The sequence below is a fragment of the Dasypus novemcinctus genome, chromosome 19 (genome assembly GCF_030445035.2).
Source record: "Dasypus novemcinctus isolate mDasNov1 chromosome 19, mDasNov1.1.hap2, whole genome shotgun sequence".
Lineage (NCBI taxonomy): Eukaryota > Metazoa > Chordata > Mammalia > Cingulata > Dasypodidae > Dasypus > Dasypus novemcinctus.
In genome coordinates this window covers 81,629,704-81,646,534 of record NC_080691.1, presented here as the reverse complement: position 1 = coordinate 81,646,534, position 16,831 = coordinate 81,629,704, and the positions used below count along the sequence as shown (strand labels likewise).

Here is a 16,831-nt window from a genome sequence, read left to right as displayed (position 1 = left end):
GCCTTATAGGGTCAGGGGCGGGTGCTGGCCCGGCCGGCGTGGGCAGGCGGCCAGCGGGCGGCGGGGGGGGGACACCCTGGGCCGTCACGTGCCTGCCCGGGCCCCGGGCCCAGCACCTTTCGCCTGCTCTGGGTGCGGGGCGCGCCCTCTGCCCACGGCCTCCGCCCGGCCCGGGGACTCCCGGCCAGCTGGGCTGCCCCCTCCCGTGTCCCCAAGGCCTTCTGTCCACGAGATGCGGTTCTGAGGCGTCCTGGCCGGATATTTACCATCCTTGTGCCTCAGTTTCCCCTTCCAGACTCATTGCCGGGGCCCGCAGGTCCTGTTTCCTCCCTTGAGCCTCTCTGTCCTCGCTGACTTCCCCCCCCCCCACTCTATTCTGGCCACACGGGCCTCCTGGCCCTGCCCGCCCCAGGGCCTTTGCACATGCCATTCCCGCTGCCGGAAATCCTCTTCCCTCCACGACCCGCCTCCTCCAGGGTCTGTTTTGTGGTGTGCAGGCTCCGCACACACTCGGTGCTTAATAAATATTTGGCCGAATGGGCCCAGTACGCAGCTGGCGCTCAGCCGTTGCGCGCGTTGCGAGGGCAGAAACGGGCTGCGTCAGGGACTTCTCCGGAGCCAAGGACCGGGATGGAGCCTCGAGAGTCGGAAGCTTGACGGCCCGGCAGACCCAGGGCAAGCCTGGGCGGCTTCCTCGAGGAGGCATCCCGTGCCCGAGCCGGCAGAGCCGGGATTCGAAGCCAGACCCGGGCCCTGCCCGCCGGCACAGAAATGGCCTCTGCGCCCTGCCCCGGCCTCCGTTTCCCCCTCTGCCCGCCCCCGGGCACGGATGCCAGCCGGCGGGCAAGGGTGGGGTTTGGGGCAGCCCCAGCTGGTGGCGCTGGCGGCCGAGGCGGGTGCAGGGGGGCTCCAGCCGCGGCCCGTGACCCGTCACCGTCTCCTAGGAGCCGGCGCTGTGTTTGCCAAACAGAAAGGGGGGGCTGCCCCCGAGCTCCCTGCTCCCGGCCAACGCGGCCCAAAGGTGGTGGCTCAGGCTCTAGGGGGGCCCTCCGTACCCCCAGGCACGGCCACAGCCCGGGACGGGGGCCGGGAGCCGGCAGGGAGACATCAAAAGTGACTGTAAGCCCAGTTTCCCGCCCCTCTGCTGCCCGCAGCCCTCCGTGGCTCCCACCTTCCTCGGGGTCAGCCAAGTCCCCCCCGTGGCCCACCAGGCCCCGCACGGCCCGTCCCCGCCCCGTCCTTCCCTCACGCCCTCCGCTGAAGCCCCCCGGGCCTCCTCGTTGTTCCTCCCACGTGCCAGGCCCGGCCCTGCCCCGGGGCCTTGGGAACATTTTCCAAATCCCTCACCTCCTCCAAGGCCTTTGCCCAAATGTCCTCAGAGAGGCCCCCCTGGATGCACCCCCTCTTAAAATGAGACACCCCTCCTCGTAGCCCCCACCCCCCACGCCCCTCCTCTTAATCTCATCGTCTTCAAACACACTAAGTCGCTTACTCTTCTTGCTTCTTCTCATTTCCCCTAATACCCTGCAGACTCCCAGACGGTAGGCTCTTTGTTCTGTTCCCTGTGTGGTATACAGCAGGTGCTCAATAAGTACTGACTGTGCGTGCACGTGAACGCGGGGATCACGGCTTCTGTGGGTGAAGTGTTTGCGGGGACCGAGCACCGTCGGCCCGAGGATTTTCACGCCCACTTTACAGAGGGGAAAAGCGGGGTTCAGGGAAGGCAGGTCCCCACCCCCCACCCTCACGGCTCGCGGCCAAGGCCAGCGAGTCACCGCCCCTCCCCAAACCCCAGGCCTCTGCGCACTGCCGCCCTCTCTCCTCCGTTCCAGCGAAACTGATTTCCCTTCGCCCCACTGGGTCACTCTGCCGCGATGCCCTTCCCTCACCCCGCCCCGTGCGGATTCCACCCACTTCCCCAGGCCTGGCCCCACCTGCGAGGGTCTACACCAGGGGCTCTTAACCGTTTCTGTTCCAGTCAGGTGAGAGCCACGGGCCCCTTCCTAAGTCCACACCATGCTGTGTTACTATTTAATAAACAGATCACACCCACACCTATAAGTCCCCACCGGAATAACGTGCCCTGCCCTGAGAGGGCTCCCTCATCTGTCCGTTCGCCATCTCTGCTCGTTGTGTCTGCTTGTTCGTCAGCTCGTTGCATCTGCTCGTCTTCTTTAGGGGGCACCGGGAACCAAACCTGGGACCTCCCGTGTGGGAGATGGGTGCTCAACCGCTCCAGCCACATCCTCTCCCTGCTCGTTGTGCCTGTTTTTTTGGTGTCTCCTTGCTCATCAGCTCATTGCGTCTGCTCATCTTCTTTAGGAGGCACTGGGACCTCCTGTGTGGGGGGCGGGCGCCCAACCCTTGAGCCACATCCACGCTCTGCTCGTTGTGTCTGCTAGTTGCATCTGCTTGTCTTCTTTAGAAGGCACTGGGAACCAAACCCAGGATCTCCCATGTGGGAGGCAGGTGCCCAACTGCTTGAGCCACACCTGCTCCCCAGGAGTACTGTTTTTTTTGAATCTCGATTCAGGCTCACGGACCCCTTGTGAAGACCCCCCTGTCTAGACGGAAAGGCTGCCTGGGGCTACACTTCAAGAGAGAAAGGGCCGGGGCCCCGACAAGGTGGAAGATGGTGGGCCAGAGGCAGAGAAGGCTTCCTGGAGGAGGTGGCTTGAGGATGGGCGCGACGGGACGATGACAGGCCTGGGAGAGGAGGGCATTCCAGGAAGCAGGCCCGGCCCGAGCCAAGGTCCGGAGGCGGAGGGATACGCAGCGCTCACGGGCTGGAGGTGGGGGCTGGCAGTCCTTGAACGCCAGGTGGGGCGCTCGGACGTTCGGGGCAACGGGGAGCTATAGGGGTTCTTGAGCAGGAGCAGCGAGGTATAGCTGGCCGGAGCGGCGTGGCTGGGGATCGCAGGGCGGCATTCTGGGCTGGTTCCCGGGGCAGCCAGGGGCCGTCGACCTCCCCCCCCCCGCCCACCCCTGAGACGGGTTTCCCAACACCCTTCCCGGCCAGTGGGTGACTGAGGGCCTGAAGGAATGCGGGCAGAGAGCAGGCGCCTCCCACGGCCCTTGCCCTGCTCGCCTCGGGCCATGGAAACCCCAGCCAGACCCGCTCCCGCCGCCCTGACTCCCTCCCCACCCCGGCTCCCTGCAGCCCCCAAGAAACGCCTCCAAAGATAGGGGGGGCAACGCGGACTCCTGGGTGGGGTGACGCGGTGGCCGTGGCAGTCCTTTCGAGAGCACAAAACACTTTTATTCTGAAAGCGCGAGCCCCCGGCGGCAAAGCGAGGGGGCCAGGCTGGCACAGCCGGGCATCTCTGGGGGACCCCCAAGGTTCGGGATGGACGGGCCTCCCTCTTTACCCTTTTCTCCCTGGCGGCCAGGGAGCTGGGCGCCCAAGAGGAGGGCAAAGGGTGTGTTTCCCTGCGGAGCGTTTTGATCAGCTTCTTGGGCAGGAGGTGGGAAACTGAAGTCAGAACTGGAGCTGTGTTCGAGTCCCCTGGGCCTCAGTTTCCCCCTATGTCCAAGGAAAAGATACCAGCGAAGATACCACCAACCCGGGGACTACTGTTAATGCCCGCGTGTGGCCACCAGGGCGCAGCAAGAGCCTCGGCTAGGAAGGCGGCCGTTTCTGCCTCGGTTTACCCCATCAGCGCACCCAGGGTCAGAAATCGAGCTCGGGCATGAGGGTGTGCTTGACGGGGCGGCTGGGGGGCTCCTCCTCGGGCACGTCCCCCGCAACGCCCGCCCCGTCCCCGTGCTGGGCCTCCCAGGCCCGCTGCTGCGCCGGCCAGTCCAGGTGCGCCCAGCGGGGGTCGGGGCCCCCAATGACCTCGTCGACCTGGGCCGCCAGGTCGCCCGGGGGCTCGGCGCGCTCCACCAGGATGGGGGCGAAGGGCCCGACGAGCCAGGGCAGCGGCACGGCCTGCACCACCAGCTCCAGCAGCTCGTCCACGGAGGCGTGCGCCCGCGCCACGCGGCCCCGGCCCTCGGCCAGCGCGGCGGCCGGCACGTCCCCGAAGCAGCGGGCGTCGGCGAAGGCGGCCTGCAGCGCGTCCACGCTGCGCCGCACCTCGGCCACCTTCTCCTGGGCGCCGGGCGGCAGCCCCCGCACGCTGGCCTCCAGGACGTCCACCGAGCTGCGCAGCTCCCGCGTCAGGCTGCGGGACAGCGCCAGCGTCTCCAGCTCCGCCTGCGGGGCGGGGGGGGGAGGGTAGCAGGGGTGTGTGTGGCCTCGGGTTTCCCTAGACACCCAGTGGGAGGGGCGGCCTGCCTCGATTTCCCCCGGGATACCCAGCGGGACCATCACCTTGCCTCAGTTTCCCCCTGGACCCACAGTGGGACCGTTGCCCTGACTCAGTTTCTCCCAGACACCCAGGGGACGGTCGCCCTGCCTCAGTTTCCCCCAATACACCAATGGTACCACCACCTTGCCTTGGTTGCCTCCTGGACCCATAACAGAACCATTGCCCTCCTCGGTTCCCCTGGACACCCAATGAGACAGTCGCCCTGCCTCAGTTTCCCCCCTGCACCCATAACGAGATCATCATCCTCCTCGACTTCCCTTGGACACTCAATGGGACTGTCGCCCTGCCTCAGTTTCCCCCATGGACCCACAATGGGATTGTCGCCCTGCCTCAGTTTCCCCTGAACACCAACGGGACCACCGCTCTGCCTCAGTATCCCCCATGGACCCACAATGGGACTGTCGCCCTGCCTCAGTTTCCCCTGGACACCCAACGGGACTGTCGTCCTGCCTCAGTTTCCCCCAGACACCCAACGGGACCACCATCCTGCCTCAGTATCCCCCCTGGACCCACAATGGGACCATCGCCTTGCCTCGGTTTCCCCCTGGACCCACAACAGGACCATCGCCTTGCCTCGGTTTCCCCCAGACCCACAATGGGACCGTCATCCTGCCTCAGTTTGCCCCATGGACCCACAACAGGACTGTCGCCCTGCCTCGGATTCCCCCAGGACACCCAATGGGGACCATCACCTTGCCTCGGTTTCCCCCTGGACCCACAATGGGGACCATCACCTTGCCTCGTCCCCCCGGACCCAGAGCGGGACCGTCGCCCTGCCTCGGTTTCCCCGCCCCTCAGCGGGCGGGCCCGGCGGCCGTCCCACCTGGCTGCGGTGGCAGCGGCCGTTCTCCAGGGGGCGCCGGCTCCAGTCCTCCCACAGCTGGTGGGCCTTGCCGGGGCAGGCCGAGGCGGGCGGGCTCACCCCGCACTGCAGCCGGTCGATCTGCGGGCACGGAGCGGGATGGTCAGGGCTGGGGCCTGGGGCGGGGCTGGCCTAGGCTGGGTCGGAGTGGGCGCCGCCTGCAGGCCCCGCCCTGGCCGGCTCGCCTGTCCTCTCCCCTCCGCCCTGGGCCACCTGGTCACCTAGCTTTGTCCTCGCCGGACCCTCCACCGCGCCCACTCGACCTCCATCCTGCCCCCTGCTGGTCTCACTCCCACCCAAGCCTCAGTCTAGAGGCTGCCTCCTCCAGGAAGCCTTCCTTCCTGCCTCCCTGGCAGAGTATTCCTTTGGGTCCCCCGTGTGGCCCCCCTTTTATGGCCCAGATCCCCCCTCCTCAGGGGGGCCTCCCAGAGGATGCCCCATGACGGCTAACAAGCCAGAGCTCCGCTTCTGCATTGTACAGGGCGGTTGTTAGAAACCAGCGGTGGAGCAAGAACCCGGGGCGCCACAGCGTACATCGCGGGCAGCACGCGATCAGCGGAGCAGCCTGTGGGTCCCCTGAGCAAGCATCGATCGCGTGGCAGGCACCCTAGCAGGTGCTGGGGGGCACCTGGGAAGAGAACAGCCAGGGCCTGGCATGCAGGAGGGGCTCAAGATACACTTGGTGAGCGCTGGGGCAGGGCAGGCCCCTCCTGGGACTATCAGTCTGGAGTGGGAGGCATGCTAAGAAGGAAAATGAGAGGCTCCAGGCAGAGGGCATGGCTCATGCAAAGGCCCTGGGGCAGGCCTGTGCGGGAATGTTGGGGGATCAGCGAGGAGGCCCCGTGGGGCAGGAGCGGAGGGAGCGAAGGGGAGGGCGGGGAGGGGACGGGGCGTGCAGGGCCCGGGGGGCCGCGGGGAGGACGTGGGCTTTTCCCCGAGAGAGGTGGGAGCCATGGAGGGCTGCGGGCAGCGGAGGGACGGGCCCTGCCCCGGGTGCTCACAGGCGCCCTCTGGTGGCTGCGGGGAGGACAGCCGGTGGGGGCGGGGGCGGGGCCAGGCCGGGGGCGGGGCCAGGCCGGGGGCGGGGCTGAAGGGGCTGGATCAGGAGGGGGGAGGGAGAGGAGAGGGGCCAAGTGGGAGTCCCGGGGTGAAATCTGGAGGCGGAGCTGACAGTACCCGCTTGAAGGGGTGGAGGGGAGGAAGAGGGGGCTGGGGCCGAGTCCCAGGTTTGGGCCCTTTTGGGGGGACAGAGCAGCCATCAGCTGAGACGGGGGAGGGAGCGGGTGTCTGCATTTATTAAGCTCCGTGGACAAGGACGGGGGACGGCGAGGGTTGGGGGACCGTCTCTCCCCTGGGACGTCCCTTAGCTCCGACATCCTCCCATCCCCGACCCCCTCGGCCTCCCCCAGCCCCAGGTCACCCCCACACCAGCCCTGACCACACCCCCTCGGGACCACCTGCATCCCGCCCTGCCTCCCCCCTCGGACTAGCACTAGCGCAGGACCCGGACCCGTCGGCCGCCGTCCCCGGGGCGGGAGCGGGCTCTCACCAACTCCAGCGTCTCCTGCAGCTGCGCCAGCGTGTCCTGGGCGCGGTGCTTGTTCTGCCTCAGTTTCCCCAGCGAGTGCTCGTACGCCAGGTGGCGGAGCCGAGCCGACAGGGAGCCGAGGCGCACGAAGTAGCCCTGCTGCCGCCTCTGGTCCTCCACCGAGGCCACTTCCGGACCCTCAGCCTCGGCCGCCAGCGCCACTGGGGGCCAGGGCGGGGGAGGGGTCAGCGTGGCCACCCTCCCCCGCTCTTCTGGGGAGAGCAGCCCTGGGGCACCCACCCGGGTAGTTTCCCTTTACAAATACTGACTCGTTTAATCTTCCCCAAACCCAAACCGCGCCGTTAGAAACCCATTTCTCAGATAAGGGAAACTGAGGCAAAGAGAACTTAAGTGCACCGAGCCCGTTAGAGACGACCCGGGATTCAAACTCACACATCCCAGCTCCCAATTATCCTTAACCACCCCACTAAGCTGCCTCTCAGGGGGCATTTCCCAGGCGCCCGGCACACCATAGGTGCCGCGTAAATGCCTCGCTGCCTTTCTGCCGGGGAGAGGACGAGCCGGTTCTTGCAGTGCTAGAGATCGGGGGCTGAAAAATCACGCTGGCTGCGGGTGTGGGGAACGAAAACACACAAAGCAAACGAGACACGCAGCGTTGGAGGCCGGGAGAGCCCAGCGAAGCACTGGAGGGGTGGACGCTCTTCGGCCAAGCATCCAGTTTTTTCCGGGGAAGCCAGAAAACGGGTTTTGAGGGGCAAATGCTGTTCAACGAGGGGAATGCAGTTAATATTTTTGAAGATATCACCTGGGACTGAGAAGACAGCTTGGAGGGACACCTCGTTGAGGAACCCTTCTCAAGCCCCTGCCCCGCGCTCGGGGGTCTGGCTGGTCTGATTTCGGGTGGGAGGCAGGTTGGGGAGCCGTGCAAGTGGAGCGGGAGGTAAGGTCAAGAGTTCCCTGCCCATGCGCTGTGTGGCCTCGGGCGAGTTCTGGACCTCTCTGATCCCTAACTCAGGGGCGGTGACCGGGCAGGAGGATTCAGGGGCTGGGGAAGGGGGGGGGCCGTGGGGCTCACTGAGCTCGTCCTCCGTCATGGGCAGGAAGTGGTCCACCAGCTCCTCCGACTTGCCCAGCACGACGTCCACGGCGTGACTGACGGACCGCTTCAGCTCCACGCTCCAGCGCCGGCCGCGCCGCGCCAGGTCCACGACGCCCGTCACGCCGCTGCTCACCGTGTCCTTGGCTGAGGTCACCACCTGGCGGGAGGGCCCCCCACTGCAGGCAGCCACTGCAGGGCTCCCACTCTGTTCCCCTGGCCCCCCTTCCCGACTCTGTGCCTCAGTTTCCCCTCTACAAAAGGAGGCATAACAGAAGCCCGGTGCTCACCCGGATTGCTTAGAACTTGCCGGCCCGCATGAAGCGCTCGATCAACGTCGGTGCCCGTTATTTTAACGCGGCCAATCTCCACCCCACAAATAAGCAGCAGCCGGACTCGGACCCAGGCCGGGCCTGGGGGGGGCACCGTTGCCCCCCCCCAGCTCCGCTTGAAGCCGCCCCCCCGCCCCCCGGAGGTCCCCCGTCTGGTGGCCCTGGGTACCGTCTCGGAAGGTTTCTGGAGAAAGGGCAGCTTCTCCTCCAGCTTGTCCAGGCCCTTGCAGGCCAGGTGATTCACGGTGGCCACTGGAGAGATGGAGGCAGGGCATGGGGGTGGGGGGCCGCGGGGGAGGGGTGCAGCGGGGGAGGGGCGGGCGCAGAGGGAAAGAGGGACACACAGAGGGATACAGAGGGAGGGAGAAGGAGACACAAGTAGGGAGAGAGACACGCAGGCATGGAAAAGGAGAGAGGGAGGGAAGGGACAACAGTGAGCGGGACAAGAAGACAGGAACAGAGAGAGATCTGGGGACAGGAAAGGAGGAGAGAGACGGACACACACAGATGGAGACGGAGCAGAGAGGAGAGGAGGCTGGGCACGGTGACCCCGAGGCCACGCTCGGAGGGAAGGCAGAAGGTCCTCGTGGGTGGGGAGGCCTTGAAGAAGCCTCCGTGTGTCCGTCCAGCCAAGTCACACAGAGGCTGGGACGAGCACTTGGGGTTCTCGGGGGAGCCTATGGGAGAGGGAGGTGGGGAGGGGGCGTGGAGGGCAGGAGGGCCTCCCTGCAGGTGGCCGACTCCCCAGGAAGAGCCCTCAGGGCCCGGGGAGGGGCATCAGGCCGGCCCCCCCCCCCGCCTCTGAGCCCCTGCCTCTGACACCCAGCTGTTCCCAACACCAAGGTCATCCCCAGAGGTCACAGCCAACAGACTCAAAGTCAAAGCCAGCAGCTCAAGGTCAGAGCCAGCGGCTGGTGGAGGAGGAGGAGAGGGAGGTCCTGGGCACCCCAGGCGAACCCCTCCTTGGCCAGACGCGCGGCCAAGCATCTTTCGGCCCCACCTCCGAGGTGGACCCCCGAGCGAACCCGGGGAGGTATATTGGGGGACCCAGGGCCAAGGCCGCGGGGTCTAACAAGCCGAGGGACGGGGCAGGGGCCGGGCTCGGGGCAGGGGCGCGGCCGGGCCGGCGGCTCACGCTGCGGCTGCAGGTGTCCCAGCAGCGGGCGCGCGTGGTCCAGGGCGCACGTGGTCAGGCCGCAGACGCAGTACTCGGCCAGGCGGCAGGCGGAGCCCAGCAGCGGGTGCCTGCCCTTGACCGTGCCGTAGGCCTCCAGCACCGCCGAGCACGTGGTCTGGACCACCGGCAGCGCCGCCACGCGCTGCACCACGTTCTGAGGGGGAGGCGGGCGGGCGTCAGGGCTGCCCACGGGGGCTCGGCTGGGCCTTTGTTCCCCCCCCAGCCCCGGCCAGGATGGGGATGGAGGGGAGAGACCGAGGCGGGGGGGGGGGGGACATGCACGGACCCCGGAAGCGCATCCAGGCATTGGGGCCGGATGCAACTCGTGAGCGGTCCCCTCTTCTCCCGGGGTGCGTGCGTGTGCAAACAGCAAGGCCGGGACTGTTGGAGCGGGGAGACCCTTGAGCTGAGTGCCTAAGCCTCCAGTATAGCTCAGCCCTTTCCGAGATGGCTGAGCTTGGGTGGCTCAGTGCCTCAGTTTCCCCATGTGTAAAACGGGCTTTTCGAGTGGTCAGGGGGATTCAGGGATCTGTGTGCAGGAAACGCTCCAGATGGCGACTGATGCATTTAAGTGCTGAGGCCGCTTTTTAGGGTTATTTTTGTTGTTTGTTAGGTGTGCTAGGGTGGGGGGCACAGAGAGACATGGGGAAGGGGTTCAGAGAGGGAAGCCAGCGGGGTGTCCCTGGAGATGCCCCCCATCCAGGGACCTCACTGTGCCCCCTCTGGGAGAGATGCAGGGAAGGACCAGCCCACGCCACGGTCCCGATGCCCTCGGTGTCCTCCCAGCAAGGGTGGGGCGGGGAGGGGTGCCCCTCTGAAGCTGCGACCCTCACCTCCTCCTCTGCGCCGGGCTGGGGGGCCTGGGCCGCCTCCTCTTCAGACATGTCGGCTGCCAACGGGGTCACCCTGGGGGTGGGAGAGGGTGGGAGAGGATGTCCCTGCATGCCCGCCCTCTCTGCTCCCACCCAGGACCTCTGTGGCCGAGGCAAGTGTCTCATTCCCTCTCGGGGCCTCAGTTTCCTCATCTGCAAAACGGGGCCATGATGAGATCTCCCTCCCGGGGGGTTGTGAGGCACAGAAAATGCTCGGCACACAGTAGGTGCACAATAAGGAGCCTCTAGCAAAGGTGAGGCATGGATGTGGTTCAATGGCCTGGGGACAGGGCAGACAGAGCTGGGTTCGAATTTTGCCGGTACCTGCTGTGTGACTTCGGGCAAGTGCCCTCACCTCTCTGGGCTGCAACGTCTGCAAAATGCGGGACGTCCCTGCCGCGCACCCCCCTACCCGGCAACAGAACTGCCCAAGGCGTCCCCGCAGGGGTGGAGACCGTAGCTGCGGAATCCCAATAAACGGGGGAAACTGAGGCACGCGGAAGGGCCACGCAAGGCCGGAGGTCACTCAGCTGGGCAGGTCGGAGCGGCGAGGAGCACGACCTTGGGCGTCGGGCCCTCCGCCTGCGGTCCTCCGCCCTGCCCCCACTCGGCGCCCTCTGAGCCCCGATCCCCGCCCCCGCCCCCCCCCCCAGGGGCCTGAGCCAACTGGGCCAAGGGTCTCGGCCACCTGCTCCGGCCACCCGCCGCCCCTCCCCCCGGCCACGCCGCGGGCCCCTCGCCCGCCCGCCAGCCCCGGGGTCCCCCGAGCCCGGGACGCCCCCGGCGCGCCGCCCGCGCGCCACTCACCTGGGCGCGCAGCCGCAGCCCCCCGCGCGCGCGCCCGCGGCCCCCCGAGCCCGGCTCCCGTCTCCGCCCCCCGCGCGCCCCGCCCGCCTTATAGCCGCTAGCGGGGCGGGGCCTCCGCGGAGCCGGCCAATGAGGAGCGGCCGCTAGGGGGCGTGTCTCGGGGCGGGGCTCCGGGCCGCCCCCGCCCTCCGGTTGGGCTCGCGCGGCGCCGCGCGGTTGCCATAGCAGCGGGAGGACGCCGGCTGCCCCGGGGGCGCGCTGGGCCACCTGTTCCTCCGCCCGCCGTGGCCGCGCAGGGGGCGTGACGGCCCCCGCCGCCCACCGGGATGACCTCGGCAAAGTCCCCGGGGCCTGCCTTCCGTCTCGGGTCTTTCTCGACAGCCGGGGAGCCAGGCTGGCCGGTTCCCTCCGACCCCCATTTCACAGATGGGCAAACTGAGGCTCGGAAAGCGTCAACCCCTTGCCCCAGGTCCCACAGCGAGGGGTGGGGTCCCATTTGAACCCAGTTCGACCAGACGACTCCAGCCATGCCCTAGAACGAGCACCCACCTGCCCCTCATCCTCCTTCCACGGATGCCGAAACGCTGGCAATCACCATTCTGCCACCCAATGCCCCTGACATCCCAGGGTCCCCTAAATCTGACGCCGGCCCTTGTCATGCCCAACCTCTGCCCATCCCAGCATGTAGGGTTCGCAGGGGCCCGCATGCCAAAGTGTTGGGAGACCTGAAGCAAGCTGGTTTAATTTAAACCTTCCCCCGGGACACCAAGTCTGGCAGAAAGCCACGGTAAAATGACACCCGGGTCAGAGTTTTATTTTCCAGTTGAGCCCCCGGTTGGGGGGAAGGAGGAGCTAGAGGCTTTGGCATTGATTTAGGAGGCCATGCCCAGCGCTTGCTGCCCTGGGTAACCCCACCTGCTTCCTCCTTCTTCATCAAGGAAAGACCCAGGAAGTCAACTTGGGAGATGCAAGGAACAAAACAGACACTAATTCAATTCTGCTCAGCAGTGATTTCTTAAACCCTCCGGGCCTGAGCAATGCTGGGTAAGGGGGACATCTCCAGTGTGGCCAGGGCTGGGACAGAGGCACGAGGGTTTCAATCACGGGAAGCTGAGATCCAAGAATTGAGGGGCAAGGCATTCCAGGGAGAAGGCACGGCTTGAGAGAAGGCGGGTGGCGGGAGCCCTGTTTTGGGGTGCATGGGCAGAATAGGGTTGGGAATTCGGGGTGCAACCTGGAGTATCGCACTTAGGAGTTGGGATTGTTGGCTAAATGAGGTGCGGTGTTCCGCCAGGCCCCGGCCCCCCGGCCCCGAGTTTCACTGAGACCCCGCTACCGCCAGGAGGGTCTGACCCCGCAGCGCCGCCGGCCCAGCGCAGCGTGTGTCGTTCACGGAGAACATCTTGTCCCTGTTGGCCAGCAGCCAGCGGAGGAGGTCATCCAGCTTCCCATCGCACATCCAGGGATTCCCAGAGATGTCGAAGCCGTCCTTCATGTCCCGGGCGGGCCGCCCCAGGGGGGCCCAGAGCCCCGCGGGCACGCCGCTCAGCCAGTTGTCCGACAGGTCCAGCATGTCCAGCTGCCGGAGCCCCCGGAAGGCGCCGGCGGCCACCGTAGCCAGCTTGTTCTTTTGCAGGAAGAGGAAGCCCAGGTCCCGCTGGGGCCCGAGCAGGTCCTCTCCCAGCGCCTGCAGCCGGTTGCCCTCCAGATGCAGCCGCTTCAGCTGCAGCGGGCCCCTGAGGAGGCCGGGGGGCAGGGCCTCCAGCCGGTTGTCGCCGAGGTCGAGGACGCGCAGGTCGGTGAGGTTGGCCAGCAGCCCCGGGGGCAGCGCCCGGAGGCGGTTTCCGGACAGGTCCAGGTGCCGCACGTCCCTCAGGCCGTGCAGCCAGGAGGCCTCCAGGACCTCCAGCTCGTTCTCCTTTAGCACCAGGGTGGCGAGGGCGGCCGAGGCGCGGAAGAGGCCGGGGGGCAGCCGGGCCAGGGCGTTGCGGGTCAGGTCCAGCACCCGCAGCCGGGGCGCGGGGAGCAGGAAGTCGGCCGAGAGGTTCCGCAGCCCGTTGCTGGAGAGGTGCAGCTCCTGGAGGTTGGGGGCGCCTTGGAGGAAGTCACCGGGCAGCCGGCTGAGGTTGAAGAACTCTAGTGACAGGTGGACGGTGTCGGCCGCGAGGGGGTGGGGGACCTCGGCAGGCGGGCGGCACACGACCGAGCTTCCGTTGCTCGACAGGTATACCAGGCAGGCCTCGGGGCTTCGGGTGACGCCCTGGGCCGAGGCCACCAGCAGCAGCAGCAAGAGAAGGGTTCTAGAAGGAAGGGGGTCAAAGCCCCCAGGGCTGCAGGAAAGGACGGAAGGTGCTTAGAAAGGCAAAGTGGGCACAGGGGGAGGGGTCAAAATACACCCAGAATCTGCCACCACCCTGGTCTGTACCATCTCGTTGTCACCCCGCCCCCAGATTAGAGCAGTCACCTTCTCCTCCTCCTCTCCTGGCTTCTACCTTTGCCCCCAACTCCTGCCAGAAATGGTCCCTGGTCCAGAGAGAACTCTAATTCTCTGAAACTTGAGTTCTGGTACCCTTGCCCCCTTTGTCAGCCCAGCAAACTTTCTTCCCATCTGGCTTATTTTCTGTCATTTTTTGTCTCGCTGGTTCAGCATTTTGAAGGAAGAGCCACCAAACTCCTACTCATGCTGCAAAGCCCCAGCCCCAGTGCCCCCTCTGGGCTCCTCCTCTTTCTGTCCAGCCCAGGTGCCTGCATCTGGCTCCATCTCCCCCCTCAAGCCTTGGAGCTCCTTGAGGGAGGAGTCTAAATGGGTCCCCAGGATCTCTGCGCACACAGCCAGGGTTCCAGAGGCAAACAGAGGACTCTGAAAAGTGCATCTCTCTTGGGGCCGGGATGGGGTGGTTTGCAGTTGGCACTGTAACCCTTGGAGGGCTGGTCCTGCCAGCAGCGGCCCACTCGGTTCAGCAGCACCAGAGGGCACCTGTTCAGCCTTGGTCACTGTGTCCCTGGGATCTCCCGGCCCACCCGGGGCTCCCCGGGGACTTCCGCAGGTGTGTGCATGTGGGAGTGACTCTGCCTGTCCCCCTGGTCAGGGCCTGCGCGAGTCCCCGGACGTTTTAGCCTGCGCACTTGCCCCCGGGATTTGGCTCGTCAGGCAGAGAACAGCGGGGACCTACCTCTGGTTTCGCTCTCGGCTCCAGAAGGACATGGCGACCTTTCTCTCTCTCTCTTTTTTTTTCTGGTTCCTTTGGCCTGGGGAAGTGGCTTTATACCTGCCTGGGCCGGGGGTGGGGCAACCAGCTATGGGGAAATCCCACCTCTGCCCTCTTCCCGCTCAGGCCAAGGAGAGGAGGGGGAGGTGTCGCGATTGTGAAATTCCTCCTGGTGGGGGGGAGGGCAACTGGGGGAGGGCAACTCTGCTCAGTCCGCTCCCACCCAGCTCCTCCTTCCTTTGCTTCCTGCTTTGGCAGAGGCAGGGGAGGGGGGCGGACCCTAAGGTCTCTGGGGCCAAGTCCCCAATCCCCCCCACCTAGGATTCAAGGGCCAGAGTTGCAAGATCCCATCCCTAGGGGATGGGGACAGCTCTTTGAGCAAGATGTATTATTTGCAATAAACTTGAACAACCAGGAAGCTCATTCAAAAGAGGAAAAAAAAACCTTATCTTGAATTGCCAGCATATATATTTTTAATGAATTAATTTAAAAAAATAAAAAGAACTCAAAACGGAGCGATGCCCAAAGCCCCCACAATCTTTGAAAAATAGCTTGGGAGAAACTTAACCTGGTTCTGAGTCCCAGCTCTGCCATGAATTTGCTTTTCTTGGTGACCTTGGGCAAGTGGCTTTTCTTTGCCTCAGTTTCCCCATCTGCGAAGTGGAACTCAATCTCCAAAAGCTCCTTCTGATCTTCCTTTTCCTCATCTGAGGCTGACATGATTACCTATATTAGATGTTTCTCATTTCTGCATGAAGGCATTTGAAGGCTAGAAATTTCCCTTTGAGAGCAGCTTTGACCGAACCCCACAGCTCTGGTTATGTAGTGCTTTCCTTCTTGTTGGGGTCTAAGGTCCTCAGGTGTGAGGTGTTCTGTTTAACTGTGCTCACAGCTTCAGTCATGCCTGGTCACGACCCCTTCTCCCAGCCCAATCTCTGAAGGGTTTTGTCCTCATTCAGCTGTGAGGATGACTAAGAATTCTGTCTTGGTGGACATACAGACTCAGAGATAAATGTGCAGACTGACAGCGAGAAGCACAGATAGATGATGAAAGAGACACACACGAGAATACACAGTCACATACTGACAAAAAGACGGGCGACAACACATAGACAGAAGGAAGCAGAGACACAGGCGAGGACACAGGAGAGAACAGACCCACTGAGCCACTACAGCGATGGACACACAAAAGTAGATACAGATTGACGTGAAGAACGCACAAGGCTGTGGTTACGGCAAATGCCATCTGTTGTCCACTTCAGATGAATTGTATGGTTTGTGACTATGTTTCAATAAAATTGATTAAAAAGTAGATATACACACACAGGTTCAGGAGGGGCAGTTAGATGCTATCACAGTGTTTTTGTGATTTTTTAAATGTCAGTTTCCCACAAGGAAGGGACTGAGTCGGTCTGATTCACTGCTTTGTTGCCAGAGGCCAGCTCATAATAGGTGTTTAATCAACATAGGCTGGAAGGAAGGCAAGTTGAGAAACTCCGTGATGAAGTGAACACGGTCTTTTAAAAATGAAATCAGAAAATAACAAGTGTCGGTAAGGATGGGGAGAAATAGGAACACTCATTCATTGCTGGTGGCAATGTCAAATGGTACAGGTGCTGTGGAAGACAGTTTGGCAGTGCCTCGGAAAATGAAAGAGAACTACAGAGAACCTGGCAATCCCGCTATTAGGTCTATTCCCCCAAGAACTGAAATCTGTTGCTTTTTGTTGTTGTTTTAAGATTTATTGATTTTTTTATATATTTATTTTTCTCCTCTTCACCCCCTGTTGTTTGCACTTGCTGTGTCTGTTCATTGTGTGCTCATCTTCTTTTTTGGAGACACCAGAACTGAATCCAGGCCCTCCCATGTGGGAGGGAGGTGCCTAATTGCTTGAGCCACTTGCTTATTGTGTCTCTCGTGTTTTCCTCCCTGTGTCTCTTTTTTTTTTTTTTTTAAAGATTTATTTATTTATTTACTTTCCCCCCCTCCCCTGGTTGTCTGTTCTTGGTGTCTATTTGCTGCGTCTTGTTTCTTTGTCCGCTTCTGTTGTCGTCAGCGGCACGTGAAGTGTGGGCGGCGCCATTCCTGGGCAGGCTGCTCTTTCTTTTCACGCTGGGCGGCTCTCCTTACGGGGTGCACTCCTTGTGCGTGGGGCTCCCTTACGCGGGGGACACCCCTGCGTGGCACGGCACTCCTTGTGCGCATCAGCGCTGCACATGGCCAGCTCCACACGGGTCAAGGAGGCCCGGGGTTTGAACTGCGGACCTCCTATATGGTAGACGGACGCCCTAACCACTGGGCCAAAGTCCGTTTCATTTCCCTCCCTGTGTCTCTTTATTGTGCCATCTTGTTGTGTCAGCTCACTGTTTTGCTCGTCTTCTTTAGGAGGCACTGGGAACCGAAGCCGGGACCTCCCAGGTGGTAGGCGGGAGCTCAATCACTTGAGCCACATCTGCTTCCCTCAAGCAGATACTTGCACACCGATGTTCACAGCAGCATTATTCCCAAGTGCCCACTGACTGATGAAAGGATAAACAAAATGTGGTCTACACACACAGCGGAATATTATTCAGCCGTGAACAGGAATGAAGTCCTGACGCCTGTGACAACACGC

General features: G+C 63.7%; 2 protein-coding genes across 2 annotated transcripts; both read right to left on the bottom strand.

The window, feature by feature from the left end:
• Positions 1–3,237: 3,237 nt before the first annotated feature.
• Positions 3,238–11,088, bottom strand: PLIN5 (perilipin 5). The gene is made up of 9 exons (XM_058282054.2): positions 11,009–11,088; positions 10,526–10,661; positions 10,163–10,235; positions 9,288–9,483; positions 8,322–8,404; positions 7,800–7,980; positions 6,725–6,924; positions 5,137–5,256; positions 3,238–4,198 (listed from the first exon to the last, which is right to left on the bottom strand). Exons 3-9 carry the CDS (start codon positions 10,211–10,213, stop codon positions 3,671–3,673), a joined length of 1,359 nt encoding a protein of 452 aa, XP_058138037.1. The 5' UTR covers positions 10,214–10,235; positions 10,526–10,661; positions 11,009–11,088; the 3' UTR covers positions 3,238–3,670.
• A 659-nt stretch (positions 11,089–11,747) lies between these two features.
• Positions 11,748–14,280, bottom strand: LRG1 (leucine rich alpha-2-glycoprotein 1). The gene is made up of 2 exons (XM_004464218.4): positions 14,182–14,280; positions 11,748–13,338 (listed from the first exon to the last, which is right to left on the bottom strand). The coding sequence occupies exons 1-2, from the start codon at positions 14,211–14,213 to the stop codon at positions 12,327–12,329; spliced, it is 1,044 nt and encodes a 347-aa protein (XP_004464275.2). The 5' UTR covers positions 14,214–14,280; the 3' UTR covers positions 11,748–12,326.
• Between the last annotated feature and the right edge of the window lie 2,551 nt (positions 14,281–16,831).